This window comes from Palaemon carinicauda, chromosome 36 (genome assembly GCF_036898095.1).
Source record: "Palaemon carinicauda isolate YSFRI2023 chromosome 36, ASM3689809v2, whole genome shotgun sequence".
NCBI classification, from domain to species: Eukaryota; Metazoa; Arthropoda; class Malacostraca; order Decapoda; family Palaemonidae; genus Palaemon; species Palaemon carinicauda.
This window is the reverse complement of record NC_090760.1, coordinates 12,898,390-12,923,753: the sequence shown is the minus strand read 5'-3', so window position 1 is coordinate 12,923,753 and position 25,364 is coordinate 12,898,390. Positions and strand designations below refer to the sequence as shown.

The following is a 25,364-nucleotide window of genomic DNA, read 5'->3' as shown; positions in this document are numbered from 1 at the left end:
GCTGAGGCAAAGCCTTAACAGAAGATGAGGTCTGTTGAGGCATCGCCTTACCTCTCTTAGGAGGTGTGCAGTCACCTGATGACTGCGGAGAGTCAGAGCTAATCCAATGACTGCATCCGGGTTGTTGAACTCTTGAGGTCTGGACTTTACGTTTAAGAGGTCTAGAGACCTGAGTCCAGCGTTTTCTCCCCGAAATTTCTTCTGCAGACGAGGAAAATAAGGGCTCAATCGTCTGCGGGTGGGAGTGACGGTCTCTGTAAGACACGCCCGCAACCACCGAGGATACTTCTGTGCGCCGATCAAGGCCTGCCGAACCCTTTTGCCCTTCGACATTGCTTCTCCCCTGGGCTTGGGAGCTTGCAAGAGGTCCCGGACTGGGAGGACGACTGGCACGCACAGAAGTACCCTCACGCACAACACTGACACTGACACTAGCACTCGGCACCGCACTGACACTAGCACTTGGCACAGCACTGGCACTACCACTTCCCACTGCACTTTTGACCTTAAGTTCTTTGACGTCCGCCAAGAGAAACTTATGGTCACTCACTACCGATTCCACTTTGTCACCTAAAGCCTGAATGGCACGCAAAACATCGGACATATCAGGCTGAGCACAAATAGTAGGTTCGGGGGTAGCCACTACAGGGGGAGGAAAAGGTTGAGGATCATGAGGTGAGGAAAAAAGCGAAGAGCGAGCAGAACTCCTCCTAACTCTCTCTCTCTCTAACTTAGTGGAATATTTAAGGAATCGAACAAACTCAAGTTCCGAAAGTCCGGCGCATTCCTCACATCGATCTTCCAACTGACAGGGTCTTTCCCTACAGTCGGAACAAGCGGTGTGAGGATCAACCGAGGCCTTCGGAATACGCCTATTACAAGACCTACATCGTCTATGGGGAGGGGCTTGTGAAAGGTCGGACATCTTGAATCAAAGAGCTAGTCAAGGGGGATTCCAAATCAAGCAAAAGATCGTTAACCATTAATCAAATCAAAATAAAAGCTATCTAAGCTAATAGAAAAGTTTCCAGTATAGCGAAAGCTGAAATCTTAGAGAAATACTTCACCAAAAACCGTGAACAATACTCCAAAATTATAAGCGTATCCAAGAACGTCTTGCCGGAAGCACGACAGAGGAAAAAATTGAGGTGGTGTCAACAAGAAGTACTGCAGTACCTGGCCACAGGTGGCGCTGGTGAGTACACCCCCTTCTAGTATAGTGATCGCTGGCGTATCCCTTCCGTAGAATTCTGTCGGGCAACGGAGTTGACAGCTACATGATTATCGGGTAAGTTTAATATTAAAAATTGAAAGTCCTAGGTCAAAGATCAAGGTTGGGCAAAAGGTCAACCAAATTACCCCTATGGCAAGCTGGCTTTGAGAAGTAAGCTGTCGTGGCAGAGGTCTGCCCTCTCAGAGAGCTTCGCTAGTTCTAAACTGTAAAGTGTTTTTTTTCTTATTACTCAACTATAACAGGTTACCAATCACAAAAAAACACACATTGTACCTATTGTTTACTACATTATATGCAGACCTTAGGTATGATGAATACATATAATGTTAATAATGCAACTAGCTAGATTAGGTGAATAGGCTTCAAATTGTATTAACTAAAAACAGTAAATATGTAGATAACGATTAAAATCAGTAGATTATTACAGAAAATGGAGGAGAAAGGTCATAAGGAGTTTGGGAATTCAGGAAAAGTGCAGAATATAAAAAAGGTCGGCTAGAATGAGTGTCTTTTCCCGAAGGTGTGCTAGCCTTTTCAGATTGCTTGAATATAGCAATTTAGTAAAACTCTTATAAAGGTCACTACTAACAACTTCTGAGAGCTTGGTAATAGCCTGAGAGACATCATCATCATAATTTCCACTGTAATCCACTCACTTAGTCTTCCCTGGATTTTCCCATGAGCTAAAACATATTTTATTTTATGTTTGGAGTCCCTTACATGAACTTAATCAGCCACAAGCTAAACATCTTATTCCATGAGAGGGGCGGGTAAGCTATTGCATTCAGCATAACAATTACCTAAATCACAATGCTGTCCTTAACATATAATACAGACATGTCATTCCACTGGCATCTGTTCATGGTCTATCTATGCCAGTCCAAATCAGCAAATTTTCTTCAGTCCATCATCTCTTCCCTCCCCAGCTTATTTTGCAATCTTTAGGTACCCATTCTGTTATTCTTAATGTCCATCTACTATCGATCATTCTTATCATATGACCTTTATCACCCAGTAATAAATCCCTTGAACAATCAACACATGGCTGTATAGCAAAGCCAGAAGACATCTCCCATTAATGTGCAGCCAATTAGTCACTTGAATATCAATAAAACATATCTGTATTCACAGGTAGAACTATATGACTAACTTGCAAAATAGTTACAAAAAGACTGAAAAGGTGATGCTGCTCTTATTACAACAGATTGCAATATTCCACTTGATGGGGAAGACTATCATATTAAATGAAAATGGGGATTTTTCTTTTTAGTTTTGGCTAGACATTGACATTTAACCAGCTTTGAGAAGGAATGAATGGCGAGGTTCAAAGAAATAATCAACAAATATGCCATACAATCTCTTCCTCTTTGCATATTCATCCTGCATTTGCCTCATTATAAATACTACTTCTGATGTTTATATTTCAGGCATGAAGCCAGACTAATAATTGTCAACTCTTTAATTTTTCAAAGGATTTCCTCTAGCACCTGTCTTTTCATTTTATCAGAGCAACCCCTTCTAATATTATCAAAGCAAAATTGATGTCCACCTCATTTATTTATGGAATTCTAACCATATGACCATTAAACACTGAAAGAAGCCCGGCGCTTCTCCTTTTTTGCTAAAGAGCATACACCCCCATTTTGAAGCAAGTTCCCTACATAAAAAAGATATCTTCCAAAGTGGGTTCCAAGTTCAACAATAATAGCCTGGGGATTCAGCTTATTACTCCCACCTATTCCCCTTCGTTGTTTTCAGTCAACTGATCTTGGTACTAATAGTGAGCTAGCCTACAAATGTATCAACAACTATCTTTACAGTATATATATACATATTGTAAAGATAGTTGTTGATACATTTGATGGTCCAGCACTTTGCTGCAGTAGAGGGGCTTGAGTGTCTCAATGATGGGCTGGGCAATGGCGGTGGGGTAGTTTATCCACCCTGGCAGGCTCAACCATACCACTAAGGCCAGTTCTGAGAGACCAGACTAAGACTGGACCCCCCTATAGGCCTTCTCCTTTATTTAAGATAGGCAAAGGCTAGGAGAAGGAAAACTCCAAAATCAAACCAAACAAGACCCCAACGGCGGAGCTTCCCAGCGCCGGCGGAAGAGGGCAATGCCTGTCGGGCAGGCAACAAGGCAGGCCTTGACATAACAAGAACCCGGCAGCCCGATGCAACCAACATCGTAGAAGCCGCCTGTCTCATATGTCTTGAGCCGCGGTGAAAACGGTGTGGGCCAAGTGTGTGCGCGTGGCCGTTGCAAAGCCATGACCACCCAAAACAATATACCCAGCTACTGGCATTCTGTCGTTTCCTCCACCCCTCTTCATCTTTAGATAGGAGGCTGATGGCTAACGACAGAACTCAATACTCGGACACGAGTGGGCGCCGACGACGACGATATATACACACACATATATATATATATATATATATATATATATATATATATATAATAAAGTGCTTTTCTTGGCCCAATACTTTTCATACTATATACACACGACACGTGGTTTGGACTAGAAAACAAGCTTGTTGCATATGCAGATGATGCTACTCTCTTTGCATCAATTCCATCTCCTGAATGTAGATCTGGGGTTGCTGAATCACTTAATAGAGATCTAGCTAAAATTAGTGCATAGAGCAAATGATGGGGTATGAACTTGAATGCTAACAGAACTCCAAGTATGACTATAAGTAGGTCAAGGACAGTGGATCCTCAACATCCAGTTCTCAGTATTGATAATGTTTCTTTAACTTTGTATGACTCTTAAAACTTTAGGTGATTCTCAACAGCAAATTTACTTTGGAGAAACCCGAGGTCTGTGTCTTCTTCAATTGCACAAAAAATTGGCATATTGAGAAAGACTTTAAGATTTTTGGTGATCAATCTATTCCGAAGAAGTGTTTTAATTCTTTCATTCTACCTTATTTTGGGTATTGTTCTCCTGTCTGGTCTGAAGCTGCTGATTCTCACCTTAACTTGTTGGACAGGAACTTACGATCTATTAAATTTCTTATTCCTGATCTAGATATAAATCTCTGGCACTATCGTTCAATTAGTTCATCATGCATGTTACATAAGATTTTGTATAATTCTGACCATTCTTTACATTCAGATCTTCCCGGACAGTTCCATCCTGTTTGTAATACTAAGCATGCAGTGAATTCTATCAGTCAGGCCTTCTCCATCATGAGGCTCAATGCTACACAGGATCCTAGAAGTTTTATTCCACCTGAGACCAAGTTGTGCAATGATCTTCCTAATCGGGTCGCTGAATCGGTTTAACTTCAAAAGTTCAAACTTGCAGCAAATGTTTTTATATTGAACAGGCTGACATAAGTCCTTTAAAAGTTTATAGATGAAATATGACAAATTCGAAGATAATTTGTATTTTTCCTAACCATACAAACCTTAGCTATTTACAAAGGGTTATTACTTTTAGCGTAGCTGAAATGGCGAGCCATTAGAATTTAACGAGGGTGTATTACCCCCGCGCTAGTTAGCGGGGGGGTAGGGGAGTGGTAGCTAGCTACCCCTCCTCCCCCTCACACACAGGTGAATACTCACTTTCACTTAGAGGTAGGACTTGTCTTGGGGGACAGGGCTGGCGGGCAAATATGTGTAAATAGCTAAGGTTTGTATGGTTAGGAAAAATACAAATTATCTTCGAATTTGTCATTTGTTCCGTAACCGAAATACAAACCACGCTATTTACAAAGGGTGACTTATCCCTTAGGAAGGGTGGAAAGTCCCCAGCCATACTGGCTTTGGCTTTACCCGGGGACTCAGAATCCGAGTGAGTCGCACTCGAGAAAAGGAGTCCCTGCACCTCACAAGTTCCTTGCACCGCAAGGAACCATGTGGCCTACGTAAGCTTGTGTGTGAAGGAAGAAGTGTGACCCGTCTTAGGCAGTTGACCTGGAGTTCCAGAAGGAACTCTGGGTTAAGACGTTCCCAATACCACCTCGTCAGGGTATGGGGGACGCGACAGTATTGACTCAATACTCGGAACACAAGGAAGCATGGTTTACCTGCAGAGGTTCGAGGTCAGCTATGCAGAGACCAGGATGCTGCTTCCCCGTAGAGGGGATGATGAAGAAAGAAGTAAGGGCCAGACATACTTCTTTCGTTCATGCAGACTAAAACCTGACAACAATGCCCTCAACCTTCTGCTACCTGTCCAAAAAGGAGCCTGAGGTTAGACCAGCTGTTGTGTAGCCACCACAGAGCGATAGAAAACGTATCGAGACTCCTGTGGGTCACGCCCTGCAGGAAGCGGGCTGCGAAGGTCATCAGACGCTTCCAGACTCCAGCTTGTAGCACCTGCGTCACAGAGTAGTATTACTCGAAGGCGAGGGACGTTGCGATGTATCCAACATCGTGCTGTAGGGCGACGTGACGGGGGAGGGTCTGAAGACAGGTCGAGATGAATGTCCTTGAGTCCGGGCTGAAGAGGTATACTGGTGACTCTCCCCCCATGTCCTCCTTGTGTTCCCAAATCGGCTGCAACTGAGGCCAAACTGCAGCTGTTCCCAGCGCTAACCTCTCGATTCCTGTACTGGCAAGAAAGAGAAGGTCTTGGGACATCAGACACAGAATGGAGACTCAAAATCTTGAATGAATCGGACCGAAGGGTCGGGACCCTCAGATTCTGAGTCTAGCCAACAACTCAGGAGCGAGCCTGAATGTTGCCTTCCCCTCTTCCTTAGAAAGGGGGGGAGTAGTAAGAGACCAAGAAGATTGCTTACACACTGGCCGTGGCCAGAGTGAGCAGAAGACCCAGGGCGGAATACAATCCGAGGCCTGTCGTAAAAGGGTCTTGAGAAGATCTCTTAAAGGACTAAAAGTCCGAGCCATGCTCCAAGTTGGAGGTCTTCCTCCGACTAGGGCAGGGACGATCGTAGCTTCGCATGAGCGAGGATAGATCCAGCGGGCAGGAAAAAGTTATTCCTTTAAGCCTGAAGGTCAGGGAAAGGCTGAGCGACAGGCTTCATTGCCAAGAGCGGAAAGGAGTTTCCTCCCGCCGAAAGGCAATAAGACCGTTATTGCTGGAGAAGAGGCCTCACGGGAAGAGGTATATCTCCCACGGCACCAACCACCTTAGACTCTTCACTTTGCCTGGGAGACCCCTGTGGATGACTATCGCAGATGACGCGACCTCCGTACCGCGACTGTAGCGGGTTGTCTCTTCTAGAGGAGGAAGCGTAGTGTCTCCAGGCATGAAGCCGAAGCGACGCCCCGGTTCGGGAGAGATGTCGCAGTGTGGTTGCTTGAGTAGTCTGCGCCGTGGGAGAAGCTCTCCCGGGAGTTCCGTCAGGGGAAGCAGAGGGTCCAGAAACCGTTCTGCGCATAGTCCCAGTGGAGCTCTCCCATTGAAAGGTTGACAGACAACCTGGTTTTGTTGAGACCCATTGTCCGCAGACAAAAAGGAGGGAAGACGCAGGCGTCGAAGTTGTCCCACCATCACCGGAATGCATCTTGCCAGAGTCTCGGGGTCTGAGACTGGGGGGAAAACTAGCGGAAGCTTGAGGTTCCAAGCTGTCGCGATCAGGTCCCCCAGACCAGCACTTGCTGGTTACCCAAGGTCAAAGACCCCTAGGTACACTCTCTCTATGAGGCTCTGCTCGGATAGTCTGAGAGAAACATTCCCCTGCCTGGAATGAGAGAGCCGATGGTGGAATTGAGAGAATCTCAATCATCCCGATATCTCTACTGCAAGATGTGAAGGTGTGAAAATGCGTCCCCTGCTGGTTAGCGTGAAGTCGACACGCAACGGGGCGACTTGGCAGGAGCGGTAGGATCTGAAGAGGGGCCAGACTAAGGCCCTTAAGCCTGCCTGAATGATGGAGAGGTATCCTTCAGGTCTTGACCATAGGCCTGGACCGGAACATGCCCCCCCCCCCTTTCCTTTGACGAGTCCGAGAACCGCATCAAGAATGTGGGGAAAGGACGAGAATATCCACTACCATCAAGAGGCTCCATAGGTCAACACCCATTGCAGGTTTAATAGTTCCGCTGGTCCCATAGGGCCAGGGAGTCCGGTTAAACATTGCCTGAAGCCACCGGAACTTGGATCGCCCCACATGGAACTTATCCTGAGGCGACCGTTCGGACTATAAACGGGTCAATGAGGAAAGAAGAACTAGGAAACGTTCCAAGGTAGGGCTGAAAACTCTGCTTGACTGAGAACAGGTACTGCGACTCTCCTCAGTCTTGCCACGGTGAACCGAAAGGAAGGCTCGGAGGATGTGGTAACAGAATCTGGCGTCCCCAGGTGGTCACCCATCCAAGTACCGACGTTGCTTAACCTCGCTGGACGGACGAGAAGCGGGGTTTCCAACGTGGTAAGGCGGTTGACTCAATATCATGGCCAGATACTCCAGATGTTGAGGCAGAGGAAGAGAAGGCTCCAAGCAAAATACCATGAGCCCACACTCATGGTCAGCATTCGGAAGCTTTTCCCGGCGCTGAAGAAGGTCGAAACCCGAGCCTACCGGAGTTGACCAGCCCTCCAAACAGCAGAGGAGGCGGAAGTCTGCACCTGAGCGGCCAAGAGGAAGGCAGGGAGAGTTCTCTGGGGAAACAAACCTGCTATGCCACGGCGGGATAGCCACACTGCATCATAAGCAGGAATACTTGCAGTTTAGGCTGAATTCGACAAGCACCCTGGAAGATGGATGGAATGGAAACTGAAAGTACCCGTCCTTCCGATCCAGGGTTAAAGGAGTCCTGTCGCCTCGTTACCAGTCTGATCGATTCTGCTGGTCTACGCTGGCCGAAGTTTGTTCGACAAACTTGATCAGGGCTGAGAGGTCGACTATGGACACCCCCTCTCAGATCCTTCCTTACAAGAAAGGATCGACTGAGGGGGCCGGGGGTGAAGCCGTCGATGATCTTAAGGAAGACCTTCGCCTAAGGTATGGATCATTCTGCCCAACCGGGCAACTCTGCTGATGCTATGGCATAGAGGTTCAGAGACACTGAATTCGCTGACAGAGACGGCAGGCGCGATATCCTTGGCTACTCACAGAGATTGTGCGGGAATGGGCATCGGGAAGCTGTCATTCGGATGAGTAACCTTAAGCATCCTCCCAGCGAAAAAACCTGCAATCCTAGAGTTCGTGAACTCCTTTTAGGACTATGCCCCCCCGGGGGAGTCTCCCGTGCCATCTGTTCCTGACAGGAGGAAACTGCAATTGGACACCTTGTCCCAGTTGTCGTAGCCGATAACTTAGGCCGACGTGGTTGAAAGAAAAGGGAGCTGGAGCCCTGCAGAGTCTGGAAGAAAGCGCCTTGGAGGAGTGAAACCGGAAGTCGATTTACTCCGCACAGCAGATGTTTAAGTCTCTGTCCTTGGGCAAAGACAAAACTCTTCTCAAGGATGGAAGGGTGTCTGAGGTCGTTGACCTCCACAGATGAGACACCCGAAGGAAGCCTTCAGTCAGTGCGTCCAGATGGTACAACATCGAGCTTGTCCGCAAGTAGATACTTAACGACGAAAGGCCAAGGTGCCTGAGCTCGAGAGGAGGAAAGTACCCTTGATCTTCCTGTAGCTTCCTTGAACCAAACCTCGGGCCGTAACCGAGGAGGGAAAGAACCTGGTAAGCTCCCAGAGGAAGAGGTAAGCAGTCACCCCTTGTCCGATGGAGAAATCTTCAACGGAAAGCCCCCCCGCCAAAAATCCTTCCAGGGCGGGAGAAGGAGAGAGTACTCGTGCAGGAGAGGGGACCCTCGGGACCGACCTCTTGGGAACCAACTTCGCCCTGGGGGAAGTCACCACGAAGTCCACTCCTCTCTTTCTCTTCAGCGTAGGAGAGACAGCCGCTGGTTTGTTACCCTGGCCGGTGAGTGCTGGTTTCATAAACCTCATTAACGCCCGTGCCAGCGGATCAAACCATGTCTGCTGCTCCAAGGACACAGAGTCCGAAATCCTCGCTAAGGTGAAAGGGATCGGGCGATCCTTTGGAGAGGACACGACGGTTCCTGCCTGAAAAGAAGGTGGGAAGAATGCTGTACTGACCTGTCTTCGTCCTGCACTACCAACCTGTGCTTGGATGGAGGTGATCCCGAGTGCCGCCTAGGAGCACGCGTCCCTGCTGCTACCACCGGCTGTGGAATTCGCCGCGAACTATGGTCGCGCGAGGGCGAACGGTCGCGCAAAGGCGAATGGTCGCGCGGGCGCACAGGCGAGTGGTCGCGCGGGCGCGCAGGCGAGCGGTCGCGAGGGCGCGCAGGCGAGCGATCGCGCGGGCGCGCAGGCGAGCGATCGCGCGGGCGCGCAGGCGAGCGATCGCGCGGGCGCGCAGGCGAGCGATCGCGCGGGCGCGCAGGCGAGCGATCGCGCGGGCGCGCAGGCGAATGGGCGTGACGGCGAGGGATCGTGCTGCCGCGTAGGTGAAGAAGATCGCTGGCGGTAAGCGATGGCGAGCAGCATGTGTAGGTGAATGATCGCGTGATAGGGTGCGATGGTGATCAGCATCCGCAAGAGGGCGAGCGTTCAGGGTTGTGCGATGAGGAGCAGCATGCGTAAGCGGGCAATCGTGCAGGGTTGTGCGATGGCGAGCAGCATGCGCAGGTGAATGATCGCGTGAAAGGGTGCGATGGTGATCAGCATCCGCAAGAGGGCGATCGTTCAGGGTTGTGCGATGAGGAGCAGCATGCGTAAGCGGGCAATCGTTCAGGGTTGTGCGATGGCGAGCAGCATGCGCAGGTGAATGATCGCGTGAAAGGGTGCGATGGTGATCAGCATCCGCAAGAGGGCGATCGTTCAGGGTTGTGCGATGAGGAGCAGCATGCGTAAGCGGGCAATCGTTCAGGGTTGTGCGATGGCGAGCAGCATGCGCAGGTGAATGATCGCGTGAAAGGGTGCGATGGTGATCAGCATCCGCAAGAGGGCGATCGTTCAGGGTTGTGCGATGAGGAGCAGCATGCGTAAGCGGGCAATCGTTCAGGGTTGTGCGATGGCGAGCAGCATGCGCAGGTGAATGATCGCGTGAAAGGGTGCGATGGTGATCAGCATCCGCAGTTGAGGGTCGCGCGATGGCGATCAGCATCCGCAGTTGAGGGTCGCGCGATGGCGATCAGCATCCGCAGTTGAGGGTCGCGCGATGGCGATCAGCATCCGCAGTTGAGGGTCGCGCGATGGCGATCAGCATCCGCAGTTGAGGGTCGCGCGATGGCGATCAGCATCCGCAGTTGAGGGTCGCGCGATGGCGATCAGCATCCGCAGTTGAGGGTCGCGCGATGGCGATCAGCATCCGCAGTTGAGGGTCGCGCGATGGCGATCAGCATCCGCAGTTGAGGGTCGCGCGATGGCGATCAGCATCTGCAGTTGAGGGTCGCGCGATGGCGATCAGCATCCGCAGTTGAGCTAGTAGCTGGCGAACCATGTTCCTTCAGAAGTGTTGGAGAACGTTGGCGTGCCAGCTGTAACACACGTGGGCGATCCGGAGATCGCTGGCGAGCTGATGATCGCTGACGAGCTGACGATCGCTGACGAGCTGACGATCGCTGGCGAGCTGATGATCGCTGACGAGCTGATGATCGCTGACGAGCTGATGATCGCTGACGAGCTGATGATCGCTGACGAGCAGAAGGCTACGCGTGGAAGCCTGCGCAAAGAAGAAGAGTCCTTGACCCCGACCTGAACCGAAGTTCTAGATCGCGAGGGCGAACGTGGGCGCACAGGGCACGTAACAGGAACCGCAGGGAAGATCATCTTGAAAGCGCTGACGAACAGGAGAGCGCTGACGAACAGAAGGGCGCGCAGGGAAACCCTGACACGCAAGGGAAGAACCCCCGTGGGGGCAACCCTTTGCCCCGAAGGGATCGTTGTCCGCCGGGAGACTGATGTCCGTCGGAAGACCGCTGTCCGTCGGGAAGACCGTTGTCCGTCGGGAAGACCGTTGCCCGTCGGAAGACGAGATTAGACTGCTGTCCATCTGCACCAAGACGGAAGATCGAGACAAAGAAGTTGTAGGCTGCAAACGGAGATTCAAAAAGGCGCCTCAAGCACCCTTATAGGGAGATGAGAGGCCCTTACGACGAGGCGGACGGAGGGCCTTACGGCGAGGGAGGCCAACAGCAACAGCAACAGAAGAAACCTCCGAAGAGGAGTCTCTATGAGTGTACTCTCTCGCGAACGAAAGAGAAACACTTCGTGGAAGAGACTGGTCAGCCAGTGACCTAAAAGGGGCAATCCTCCGAAGAGGAGCTCCTGCAGTTGCCCAGCCCCTTGAGCGAAACTGCAGGTGCGACCGCTCAGCACCAAGAGCATAGTCGCACGAAAAAAAGGCAAGAGAAGAACCCCCCAAAAGAGGAAAAGCTCAAGCCTGGACAGGAAAAAAACTTCCCTCGGAAGGAAAGTTATCCGCCCAAGGAGGCAAGCCTCCTGACTGTTCTAAAATGAACTGGAGAGCTGTCCGTCGACACGGGAGTACTACCAGTAGAAGGAGACACGCCCCTGACGACAATACAAGGGGGGAGGCAGCAACAGCCGAATCCCCAGGACTCAACCAGACAGCTCACACCGTTGCTATATTACAGAAACGAACTAGATCGGTAACTGTAAAAAAATAAAACAAATAATATTAGTACACATTCATTCCCCCGGGAAGGCTCCGAAGAGGAATCCCGAGGAAAAGGAACAAGAATTACACAACAGGCACGTGCCCTCACAACCACTTACACTCGCGGAAGGAGAGCTGTAACCAAAACAGAATTATAACAATTATAATTATGTAACTATGTAATTATGTAATTTAAAAATGAATGAACACTAAAGAAAAAACGAAAACCCCGAAAGGAATCGTTCTACAAGCTGAAAAATTAACAACTACAATTAGATTCATAAACTAATTGAGACAAAATGTACGGCGTAGCAACCCCACCCACACGGGAAGGAAGCTACAAGGGCGTAGTAAAACATAGTAAAAGGGTGAACGACCTCAAGAGAGAGAGAGAGAGAAAGACCGAAGTCAAACTCGATCGCAACCCATAAAATTAGGCCGTGGTGGCCTAACTGCCGAGGCCTCCACGTAGATATCGTACACTACACACACACATCTGAAAAGGAAACTTACTTATTTCTATACTCAAATATATATACAAACATGAAAACATGTTTACATATATATTGAGTAAAAGAAAAGTAAGCGATTAAGTAAAGACAAAACAGACAATGGCTGCCAAGCGAGGACCAAGACAGAGACGTCTGTCACAGTCCGAGCCAAAAGTGAAAGTGAGTATTCACCTGTGTGTGAGGGGGAGGAGGGGTAGCTAGCTACCACTCCCCTACCCCCCCGCTAACTAGCGCGGGGGTAATACACCCTCGTTAAATTCTAATGGCTCGCCATTTCAGCTACGCTAAAAGTAATAACCCTTTGTAAATAGCGTGGTTTGTATTTCGGTTACGGAACAAATCTGTTTTAATGTTGTTAATGTTTTTAAAATATTTTATTTTAATTGTTCATTACTTCTTATATCATTTATTTATTTCCTTATTTCCTTTCCTCACAGGACTATTTTTCCCTGTTGGAGCCCTTGGGCTTTTAGCATCTTGCTTTTCCAATTACTAGGGTTGTAGCTTAGCAAGTAATAATAATAATGCACACACAGGTTCTTGCCTTTAGATTCATGAATTTGGATTACATAGTCAGGCATTGGAGCCTCTGATGCCATTCAGTGCTCAAGTGCAAACAAGGGAAAACCCTACCATTAAATTATAAACTAAAAGTTAAAAGAGGCTGGACAACAAGATGGAAGGCATTTAGTAAAAATGTGGGTACAGTAGAAGAATATAATGCCCCTACCATTTTTAATTTTGGCTGCAATGTATTACCAATTGCCCATCATAATTTCATCACAATACTTCTTTTAACAAAATCCTTCCCAATATTAACCCCCCCACACATGTTTCTACTGTATAGGAATAAAAATTTAAGTATTTATACATTACTTACTGTTCCTCTGTATACATATTCTTAAAAAATGTAGCCATATGTTGATCATCAGATGGCTCAACCTGAAAAAATTAATGAATTACAATCACGAGCACTATTGTTACAAATGATTCAACACTGGAATAATGAATAATGGCATATGATAAGCATATAAAACCTACATACACAGGATGTATTTTGACAAAATTTAGTGGTACAGTATCTTCAACCACAAGATTTTTTTATTCAGACTAAGTTATTTGAAAATCTATCTGTAGATTCTACAAAACTTAGTATTGTTTGTTATTCTTTCGTTATCTAGAAATAATACCATGAATGAAACATAATATATAAAGTTATTTTATCACTAAATGAATACTTTCTCTGTTTAGTATATTTATAAAATTGCTTAGTCATTCTTTCCTTTTTTAACAAGAATAATAATGCTTTTGATTTCAAATTATGTTATCCGTTTTTGGCTATAACTCAACAAACATCTTCTAATACAAATTTCAGTGTTTGCACATCAGGAATGAATAACAGCTAATCGTCTTGCAATGTAAACATTCACATTCTGTCAAGGTTACACAATGGTACACTATCAAGCATGAGGTTTTTTTTTTCATTTATTAACCCTTTTACCTCCAAGGCTATTTGGAACTTTCCCACCCCCAAACCCCCAGGCATTTACCATTTTCAAGCACGTTTTGCAATAATTTTTTTTTTAGATCGCGCAGACAGCCTTAATATTCGTCATAGAGAGGTCAGGTTGGTCTCATTCTCTTGGAAAATGCCTGAAGTTTCTCATACAGTTATCAAAAACATGCAAAAAAATGCAAATGGCAGTTTTTTGCAAGGACGTACCAATACGTCCATGGGGGTTAAGGGATGAGTTTTGTAAAAAGTACCAGTACGTCCATTGGGGGTAAAAGGGTTAAATGAAATGCAAAGAATTGAAGTACTTTACTTACCAAAGTTATGTGTTGATGATTTAATGGTACTGTATTTCATAATACTGTGCACTAATCCAGTGACACATTTACTATTTGCAGCTGTTTTTGTACGTATACTGTATATTTTCTTATTGTTATCCGTAAAACTTATTACTGCCTATTACAGTTCTCTTTAATTTTAACTTTTATTTTTTCACATTTAGGCCTTCTTTTGATTGGAAATGCCTTGTTCTTTTTCTAACCAATTTGACTTATTACATATGGATATGTACAGGGAGTCGCCGACTGATGACATATGCGACTTATGACGGTTCAACTTTACGACGTTTTTTTTCACTGTGATGACGTCACAAGTATGTCTGAAATAGTACACTGATAGCAAAAATTTTCCTTGGATATACTGTAATCTATTTTCTTGTATAAAATAGAACTGTTTTATCTTGGTAAGTTAGTAGTTTCTTTTATTGTTAATATGCAGCATCCATTTTCAGTAAGAAATACGTCAAGAAAAGTTTTAATGCGTCAAGTTCATATAATTATTGTCTGGTGATGTCATATTACCGGCGGAAAGCGAGCGGACAATAGAGTGACTTCCTTCAAAAAGGCTAACGATTAGTATTAGTCTTCCCATTATCGAAATGTCAAGTAATGATACAAAGCATTTTGTGTCTGTATCGATTGTTATGAGTACTACTTAGCGTAAATTCAACTCTACGCTAGTTCTATTTAATTTTGGATAATAGATCGATATTTATCTAAAGAAAGTACACTTAACATTTTCTTAAAAATAATATATTTTATTTTACATTATAAAAATGAAATACTTTTGCTTGATAAGTTAGTATTTTCTTTCATTTCTTGCAAGAAAAAGGAAAGTGTTTTACATAATTTGCAAGTCATTCCTATCGAGTTCACATCCCATGTCCTGTGATGCAATGCGCGCTGGCAAACCGAATTATTTCCATTCAGTGTATTACTGAGTAATCTCATTATTCCCATTAACGAATCATCGAGAAATGATACAAGGAATTTCTGATAATTTTTAAAGAAATATGAAAATGAAACAGAGAGAGAGAGAGAGAGAGAGAGAGAGAGAGAGAGAGAGAGAGAGAGAGAGAGAGAGAGAGAGAGAGAGAGAGAGAGAGAGAGAGAGAGAGAGAACGTATTCATATGATAACTAATAATAAGGTCTATAAACGGACTGTATGGAAACTGATAGCCTATAACATATTGTCGCTGATGCAATATTAATTATTAAGAGGTTTTGAATAAGTTGAGAACATTATATTAACAACTCCGTGTTATTGTTACTATATGTGAGCATAATCACAATATGGTAGCGTGACTTTGAGATCAGCTGATGCCTACCAAAAGTAATTGTTGATTATTGAAATTGAAAAATAGAATACAAACATGCTTTAATAAACCACAATAATGACTAATGAAATATGAAGGCTTAATAATAAATAAAAAATTAAATTCTGTATGAAGCTTTTAAAATAAATTATCCATACGAGCCCATGCGCACACACACACTCGCACAGAGTGAGAACGTATTTGCATGATAACTGATAATAATGGCTATAAACGAATTGTATGAAACTGTGTTATCCTGTAACATTCTGGTGCTGATTTAATATTCATCATGAGGATATTTAGAATAAATTAAGAAATTAAATAAAAAAATACGCCACTTGTAAGTAAGCAAATTTTTGATACGGTAGTGGGGACATCCAGATCAGCTGATCATAACCAAAGGTAAACAAAATATTAAGTAATTCTTGATGTCTAAAATTCTTCAGAAATTGAAAAATAAAATACAAAAATACTTTAATGGAGCATTTGATATCACATGAAACAAGAGAATGAAATAATGGTATAAAGTAAGAAAATATTGATAAAATATGACTTAGATGATTGCCGAATCATGATGCATCATAATAAATCTATGGAAACTTCACTTTTTCAGTTCGACATACGTTGAAATCAACTTATGACGCGTCTCTCGGCCCCTATCTCTGTCATAAGTCGGCGACTACCTGTACTAAAGCTGAATAATGATTTTAATAATAATATGGTATTATAGTCTGACCAATCACTAAACTTCAAACAAAATTTCCAGTTTCTGCCATAAATGCCAAACTCTATTGAGAAACATACAATTAACAGCAATAAAAAGTGTAGCTTGTTTTTTTTTATATAAATGCCTGAAAAATTTGGTGAAATCTAAATATAGTGATGTATATTAATATATTAATACAAAATATTAATGACCACAACTGGAAAATTAAGGAATGAGGTTTGGTTAAGTTAACAAATCCTTCTCATTATATATATGGTTCACTTAAATGTTTGAGCAATTCTGTAGATACTGTAACGGACAACATTCCACGAATAGAGCTTCACGACAACTCCTGTAGAGTAAACAATGTCTATGTCTATGAAGTTAGTATTCCTGAAACATACCTCAGGTACAGGTGGAGTCCGCTGAACCTGTGGTGAAGTTGCTTCATTCTGCTTTGCTTCAAGATTCTGACACTGTTTTGTTAACACCTCTAGTTGTGTTCTAGCAAGTGCTAATGACTCCTCTAGATGATTGAGATATTCAGAATCAACTCTATTGCTGCTCAAACTCAACAGATTTGCCAGCTGTAGCTAAAATATATAAAGAAATACTCAAAATAACACTTTATCCATTATAACTGCATACTGTACTGTACATACATACATATACCATGGCACTTCCCCCAATTTTGGGGGGTAGCTGACATCAACAAATGAAACAAAAACAAAAAGGGGACCTCTACTCTCTACGTTCCTCCCAGCCTAACAAGGGACTCAACCGAGTTCAGCTGGTACTGCTAGGGTTCCACAGCCCACCCTCCCACATTATCCACCACAGATGAAGCTTCATAATGCTGAATCCCCTACTGCTGCTACCTCCGCGGTCATCTAAGGCATCGGAGGCAGCAGCAGGGCCTACCGGAACTGCGTCACAATCGCTCGCCATTCATTCCTATTTCTAGCACGCTCTCTTGCCTCTCTCACATCTATCCTCCTATCACCCAGAGCTTCCTTCACAACATCCATCCACCCAAACCTTGGCCTTCCTCTTGTACTTCACCCATCAACTCTTGCATTCATCACCTTCTTTAGCAGACAGCCATTTTCCATTCTCTCAACATGGCCAAACCACCTCAACACATTCATATCCACTCTAGCTGCTAACTCATTTCTTACACCCGTTCTCACTCTCACCACTTAGTTCCTAACCCTATCTACTCGAGATACACCAGCCATACTCCTTAGACACTTCATCTCAAACACATTCAATTTCTGTTTCTCCATCACTTTCATTCCCCACAACTCCGATCCATTCATCACAGTTGGTATAATCACTTTCTCATATAGAACTCTCTTTACATTCATGCCCAACCCTCTATTTTTTACTACTCCCTTAACTGCCCCCAACACTTTGCAACCTTCATTCACTCTCTGACATACATCTGCTTCCACTCCACCATTTGCTGCAACAACAGACCCCAAGTACTTAAACTGATCCACCTCCTCAAGTAACTCTCCATTCAACATGACATTCAACCTTGCACCACCTTCCCTTCTCGTACATCTCATAACCTTACTCTTACCCACATTAACTCTCAACTTCCTTCTCTCACACACTCTTCCAAATTCTGTCACTAATCGTCCAAGCTTCTCTTCTGTGTCTGCAACCAGTACAGTATCATCCGCAAACAACAACTGATTTACCTCCCATTCATGGTCATTCTCGTCTACCAGTTTTAATCCTCGTCCAAGCACGCGAGCATTCACCTCTCTCACCACTCCATCAACATACAAGTTAAACAACCACGGCGACATCACACATCCCTGTCTCAGCCCCACTCTCACCGGAAACCAATCACTCACTTCATTTCCTATCCTAACACATGCTTTACTACCTTTGTAGAAACTTTTCACTGCTTGCAACAACCTTCCACCAACTCCATACAACCTCATCACATTCCACATTGCTTCCCTATCAACTCTATCATATGCTTTCTCCAGATCCATAAACGCAACATACACCTCCTTACCTTTTGCTAGATATTTCTCACATATCTGCCTTACTGTAAAAATCTGATTCATACAACCCCTACCTCTTCTAAAACCACCCTGTACTTCTAAGATTGCATTCTCTGTTTTATCCTTGATCCTATTAATCATTACTCTACCATACACTTTTCCAACTACGCTTAACAAACTAATGCCTCTTGAATTACAACACTCATGCACATCTCCCTTACCCTTATATAGTGGTACAATACATGCACAAACCCAATCTACTGGTACCATTGACAACACAAAACACATATTAAACAATCTCACCAACCATTCAAGTACAGTCACACCCCCTTCCTTCAACATCTCAGCTCTCTCACCATCCATACCAAACGCTTTTCCTACTCTCATTTCATCTAGTGCTCTCCTCACTTCATCTATTGTAATCTCTCTCTCATTCTCATCTCCCATCACTGGCACCTCAACACCTGCAACAGCAATTATATCTGCCTCCCTATTATCCTCAACATTCAGTAAACTTTCAAAATATTCCGCCCATCTTTTCCTTGCCTCCTCTCCTTTTAACAACCTTCCATTTCCATCTTTCACTGTCTCTTCAATTCTTGAGCCAGCCTTCCTTACTCTCTTCACTTCTTTCCAAAACTTCTTCTTATTCTCTTCATATGAATGACCCAATCCCTGACCACACCTCAGGTCAGCTGCCCTCTTTGCCTCACGTACCTTGCGCTTTACTTCCACATTTTTCTCTTTATATTTTTCATACTTCTCTATACTATTACTCTGCAGCCATTCTTCAAAAGCCCTCTTTTTCTCTTCCACTTTTACCTTCACTCCTTCATTCCTCCATTCACTGCCCTTCCTCATGCTGCCTCCAACAACCTTCTTGCCACACACATCACTTGCAATCCCAACAAAATTTTCTTTTACTAACTTCCATTCCTCCTCTAAATTGCCAGTTTCTCTTACTTTCACTTTGTCATATGTCATTTTCAACCTTTTTCTGATATTTACTTTTTACCCCTGGTTTTATTAGCTCTTCAACCCTCACTAGCTCCCTTTTACATCCACCTACTCTATTCCCCCACTCTTTTGCTACAACTTATTTTCCTTCCACCAAAAAACGATCAGACATACCGTTAGCCATACCCCTAAACATGTGCACGTCTTTCAATCTTCCAAACATTCTTTTAGTTATCAACACATAATCCATTAATGCCCTTTCTACTACTCTTCCATTTGCCATTCTTACCCATGTATACTTATTTTTATCTTTCTTTTTGAAAAAGCTATTACTTATCACCATCTCTTGCTCAACACACATATCTACCAGTCTCTCACCACTCTCATTTTCACCTGGTACGCCATACTTCCCAATGACACCTTCTACCTCTCCAGCGCCCACTCTAGCATTCAAGTCACCCATGACAACTACATAATTCCTTCTACCCAGTCCTTCTACAAACCTAGTTAATTCATTCCAGAACTCATTCCGCTCTTCTTCACTTTTCTCACTACCTGGCCCATACACACTGACAAACGCCCAACATTCCCTACCCAACCTAACCCTTACCCACATTAACCTAGATGATATCTCCTTCCATTCCACTACTTTACCTGTCATCCATTCACTCAGCAATAATGCCACACCCTCTCTCGCTCTTCCCCTTTCAATCCCAGACACTACCAGACATTTCACCAAACATCACTTCACCCTTTCCTTTTATCTTCGTCTCACACAAGGCCAATATATCCATCCTTCTATTCCTAAACATACTTCCAATTTCACATCTTTTACTCTCTATCGTACTACATCCACGCACATTCAAACACCCCAAAACTAGAGTGCGGGGAGCAGTCACTCTCCCCCCCAGCTCCATCTCTTTGTCGATGTCTCACAGGAGGTAGATACAGGAGAGGGGGTTCCCAGCCCCCTCGTCCTGTCCCTTTTTAGTCGCCTCTTACGACAAGCAGGGATAACGTTGGCGCTATTTTAATTGTTTTTATGCCCCCGCGCCCATAAATTGTGAGCAATGGCATCTGTAAACATTCCTTGAGTCACAAGACAGGATTATGAGAGATTACACACACTTCAGTGCGAGCTGAAATCTCAGAGAGAAAGTACACGTTTGAATTTGCCTCTGACATTCCCCTTGTTTTACGTGTTTTGGAAAGAATTTCATCATGCCAAAGAGGAAAAGATAATCAAAATATCTAGCTAACATACAGAAGAAGAAAATTTGCTCCAATATACTCATAATATTGGCAATATTAGTGGAGTTAGTGAAAGAGAAAATACCTTTACACATGGAAAGGCAGGGGCGGGGGACTAGGAGCCAAAAGAAGCAAGAAATTGGGCAAAAAAATCTACATTCATGTTTAAATTATAATAAATAACAGTTTTAGTGTATTATTACCCAAAAAGGAATATAAGATTCATAATAATCATGATTTATAAACATTATCTTTGCAAAAAGATAAAAGGAAAACTGAACAGCCATATCTCAAAACTATACTTGCTGACCTTCAAATTCTATCTTCTCCCTTATTTTAAAGCTATAGCATTGAAATTTGGTATATAACTTAGAAAGACTGCAGAACAATAAAATGATGCCCTTTTTTCCATTTTCTTTTTCTTTTTTCCCCATGATTTAAAGGGTTTGTACTTTTACCATAATAAAGATATTCATATCTATCAAAAAGAATTTCTATTAGAAAAAAACAAAAAACTCATCATCTGGTTGGAGGTCTACAAACAAGACTATATATGGTAGTAATCCCAAGTCTTAATATTAAGTATCAAGGGAGAAGATAGAATTTGAAGAAAACTTATTTTTGGGATAAATCGCACTCACGTTACAAAACTAAAGGTAAGAGGGAAAATCAAATACACTTTGGAGATGTCCTAAGTCACCTTATTGTATGGTATGAATGTTGAAGTCCCTTCCTTAAAAAACGGCATTGGTCGGCCGGCTCCCTTAAAGCACTCATAGGGTTATTACTCTGTAAAAAATATAACAATTGGTCTTAAAAAATGTATGAGGATTTAAAAAGGTTTTCAATACCAAAGATGCACTAGAAGATCCAAGTGGAGGACAAAACTGTACCTCTGTAAAGGCCAGGTCGTATAACAGGAAGTATATTACTTGAAGGGACAAATGACTCCGAAACAGTGATTGAAAGGGTAGATAAATAAATATAACAAAAAGAGAGGTCCCACAGTCAGCATGAAAAGGAGAAGAAACGTTGACAACACGAAAATCAAAATTTATGTACCACATTAGTAAAGATTGCAGAGACTTATAGTAACATAAAGCCAGTACTACTCTATGCAACAGAAACATGGGTAGTGGCAAATAACAAGTGAAGAGACTTTAAAAAGATATGGCATCAGTATGTAAAGCTTCTTAGCAAGAGTGCAGTGGAAAATCATTTATGAATGAGGAAGGTGAAAATATGAGTCTGCAACTAAAAGAAAGGACTGAAGCCTCCCAGAATGAGGTTTGGATGTGTAGTGAGAAGGTTTGAAAAGCATTTAGTCATAAAATCCTGTACATATGGAACCAGCAGGACACACACATGTAGGAAGGACCAAGAAATCGTGGATAGGGGAGAGATGAAGACCTAGACCTGATAGAACTTAGATAAAAAGTGCAAAGGACAGAGGAGACAGAAGAAGTTATTACAAACGTAATCCTATATGATGAAAATGAATGAATGAATGATTTAAAGTTTTCAGGCATCCTATATGATGAAAAAGTCCACGTAAAAATGTTTATATCAATGATGATGGATGAGAAGCTAATAATTAATTACAATCTAGTCAAAAGCCAAAGCTACTATATTAAGAGTTTTATTATGGCTGTCTGCTAAGGAAGGTGATGAGTGCAAGAGTTGATGAGAGAAGTACAAGAGGAAGCCAAAGGTTTGGGTGGATGGATGGAGTGAAGGAAGCTCTGGGTGATAGGGGGATAGATGTGAGAGGGGCAAGAGTGTGTGCTAGAAATAGGAATGAATGGCGAGCGATTGTGACGCAGTTCCGGTAGGCCCTGCTGCTTCCTCCGGTGCCTTGGATGACTGCGGAGGTAGCAGCAGTAGGGGATTCAGTGTTATGAAGCTTCATCTGTGTAGGATAACGGGGGAGGGTGGGCTGTGGCACCCCTAGCAGTACCAGCCGAACTCGGTTGAGTCCCTTGTCAGGCTGGGAGGAACGTAGAGAAGAGAGGTCCCCCTTTTCTGTTTCATTTGTTTGATGTCGGCTAGCCCCCAAAATTGGGGGAAGTGCCTTGGTATATGTATGTATGTATTATTGCCATAATATTGATTTGACAGGATTACTTAGGTATTATGATTAGCTCTCAATGGTTGGTCAAGAATTCTGACAAATCAACTTACCTTCATTTTATTAATTTGCTGAGTTTTTACTTCACACTGCTTTTTCAGTAAATTATATTTACTCTTGTACTCCTGTAGTTGATTCTCTACAACCTGCCGTCGATCTTCAACCTCAGCAAAGAGTGAATTACCCTTTTTCCCAGGGTCTGTTTCACCAAATTTCAAAGCTTCAATTTCCATTTTGAGTTCCATGATCTCCTCTTTATTTTGCTGAAATAAAAGTAAAACAATTCTTGAAATGTTCACTTGACTGAAATGTGTTAGAAAGAAAACCCAACACTAAAGTATGAAAACTATTAGCTATATTGTACCTGTTATTATCAAAGTGCATAATTTCATACATAAGTAGTTTATAAACATGCTTTATAAGCCTCACTTGATGATGAAAAATAAATATCAAAGCAAAGATGATAAAAATAGCTAAATGCAAGTACAGTGAACCCTCGTTTATCGCGGTAGATAGGTTCCAGTCGCGGCCGCGATAGATGAAAATCCGCGAAGTAGTGACACCATATTTACCTATTTATTCAACATGTATTTGTTCCGTAACCGAAATACAAACCACGCTATTTACAAAGGGTTATTACTTTTAGCGTAGCTGAAATGGCGAGCCATTAGAATTTAACGAGGGTGTATTACCCCCGCGCTAGTTAGCGGGGGGGTAGGGGAGTGGTAGCTAGCTACCCCTCCTCCCCCTCACACACAGGTGAATACTCACTTTCACTTTTGGCTCGGACTGTGACAGACGTCTCTGTCTTGGTCCTCGCTTGGCAGCCATTGTCTGTTTTGTCTTTACTTAATCGCTTACTTTTCTTTTACTCAATATATATGTAAACATGTTTTCATGTTTGTATATATATTTGAGTATAGAAATAAGTAAGTTTCCTTTTCAGATGTGTGTGTGTAGTGTACGATATCTACGTGGAGGCCTCGGCAGTTAGGCCACCACGGCCTAATTTTATGGGTTGCGATCGAGTTTGACTTCGGTCTTTCTCTCTCTCTCTCTCTTGAGGTCGTTCACCCTTTTACTATGTTTTACTACGCCCTTGTAGCTTCCTTCCCGTGTGGGTGGGGTTGCTACGCCGTACATTTTGTCTCAATTAGTTTATGAATCTAATTGTAGTTGTTAATTTTTCAGCTTGTAGAACGATTCCTTTCGGGGTTTTCGTTTTTTTTCTTTAGTGTTCATTCTTTTTTTAAATTACATAATTACATAGTTACATAATTATAATTGTTATAATTCTGTTTTGGTTACAGCTCTCCTTCCGCGAGTGTAAGTGGTTGTGAGGGCACGTGCCTGTTGTGTAATTCTTGTTCCTTTTCCTCGGGATTCCTCTTCGGAGCCTTCCCGGGGGAATGAATGTGTACTAATATTATTTGTTTTATTTTTTTACAGTTACCGATCTAGTTCGTTTCTGTAATATAGCAACGGTGTGAGCTGTCTGGTTGAGTCCTGGGGATTCGGCTGTTGCTGCCTCCCCCCTTGTATTGTCGTCAGGGGCGTGTCTCCTTCTACTGGTAGTACTCCCGTGTCGATGGACAGCTCTCCAGTTCATTTTAGAACAGTCAGGAGGCTTGCCTCCTTGGGCGGATAACTTTCCTTCCGAGGGAAGTTTTTTCCTGTCCAGGCTTGAGCTTTTCCTCTTTTGGGGGGTTCTTCTCTTGCCTTTTTTTCGTGCGACTATGCTCTTGGTGCTGAGCGGTCGCACCTGCAGTTTCGCTCAAGGGGCTGGGCAACTGCAGGGGCTCCTCTTCGGAGGATTGCCCCTTTTAGGTCACTGGCTGACCAGTCTCTTCCACGAAGTGTTTCTCTGTCGTTCGCGAGAGAGTACACTCATAGAGACTCCTCTTCGGAGGTTTCTTCTGTTGCTGTTGCTGTTGGCCTCCCTCGCCGTAAGGCCCTCCGTCCGCCTCGTCGTAAGGGCCTCTCATCTCCCTATAAGGGTGCTTGAGGCGCCTTTTTGAATCTCCGTTTGCAGCCTACAACTTCTTTTTCTCGATCTTCCGTCTTGGTGCAGATGGACAGCAGTCTAATCTCGTCTCCCGACGGGCAACGGTCTTCCCGACGGACAACGGTCTTCCCGACGGACAGCGGTCTTCCGACGGACATCAGTCTCCCGGCGGACAACGATCCCTTCGGGGCAAAGGGTTGCCCCCACGGGGGTTCTTCCCTTGCGTGTCAGGGTTTCCCTGCGCGCCCTTCTGTTAGTCAGCGCTCTCCTGTTCGTCAGCGCTTTCAAGATGATCTTCCCTGCGGTTCCTGTTACGTGCCCTGTGCGCCCACGTTCGCCCTCGCGATCTAGAACTTCGGTTCAGGTCGGGGTCAAGGACTCTTCTTTGCGCAGGCTTCCACGCGTAGCCTTCTGCTCGTCAGCGATCATCAGCTCGTCAGCGATCATCAGCTCGTCAGCGATCATCAGCTCGCCAGCGATCGTCAGCTCGTCAGCGATCATCAGCTCGCCAGCGATCTCCGGATCGCCCACGTGTGTTACAGCTGGCACGCCAACGTTCTCCAACACTTCTGAAGGAACATGGTTCGCCAGCTACTAGCTCAACTGCGGATGCTGATCGCCATCGCGCGACCCTCAACTGCAGATGCTGATCGCCATCGCGCGACCCTCAACTGCAGATGCTGATCGCCATCGCGCGACCCTCAACTGCAGATGCTGATCGCCATCGCGCGACCCTCAACTGCGGATGCTGATCGCCATCGCGCGACCCTCAACTGCGGATGCTGATCGCCATCGCGCGACCCTCAA

The 25,364-nt window shown here is 44.4% G+C and overlaps 1 protein-coding gene across 3 annotated transcripts in view; it reads right to left on the bottom strand.

Annotated features, from left to right (window-relative positions):
- The window catches only part of LOC137628752 (protein Spindly-like), a 178,705-nt gene that overhangs the window by 80,471 nt on the left and 72,870 nt on the right, over nt 1-25,364 (bottom strand). For 2 of the 3 annotated variants that reach the window (XR_011041389.1, XM_068359935.1), the window contains exons 6-8: nt 22,606-22,815; nt 16,600-16,788; nt 13,202-13,263 (exon numbers count right to left, since the gene is read on the bottom strand). The exons of the other annotated variant lie outside the window; for it this stretch is intronic. Coding sequence is in view for 1 of the 2 variants with exons in the window: in XM_068359935.1 (XP_068216036.1) it covers nt 13,202-13,263; nt 16,600-16,788; nt 22,606-22,815 (461 nt within the window). In the remaining variant the exon portion in view is untranslated. The remainder of the gene's footprint in view (nt 1-13,201; nt 13,264-16,599; nt 16,789-22,605; nt 22,816-25,364) is intronic. 3 annotated transcript variants of the gene reach the window in all.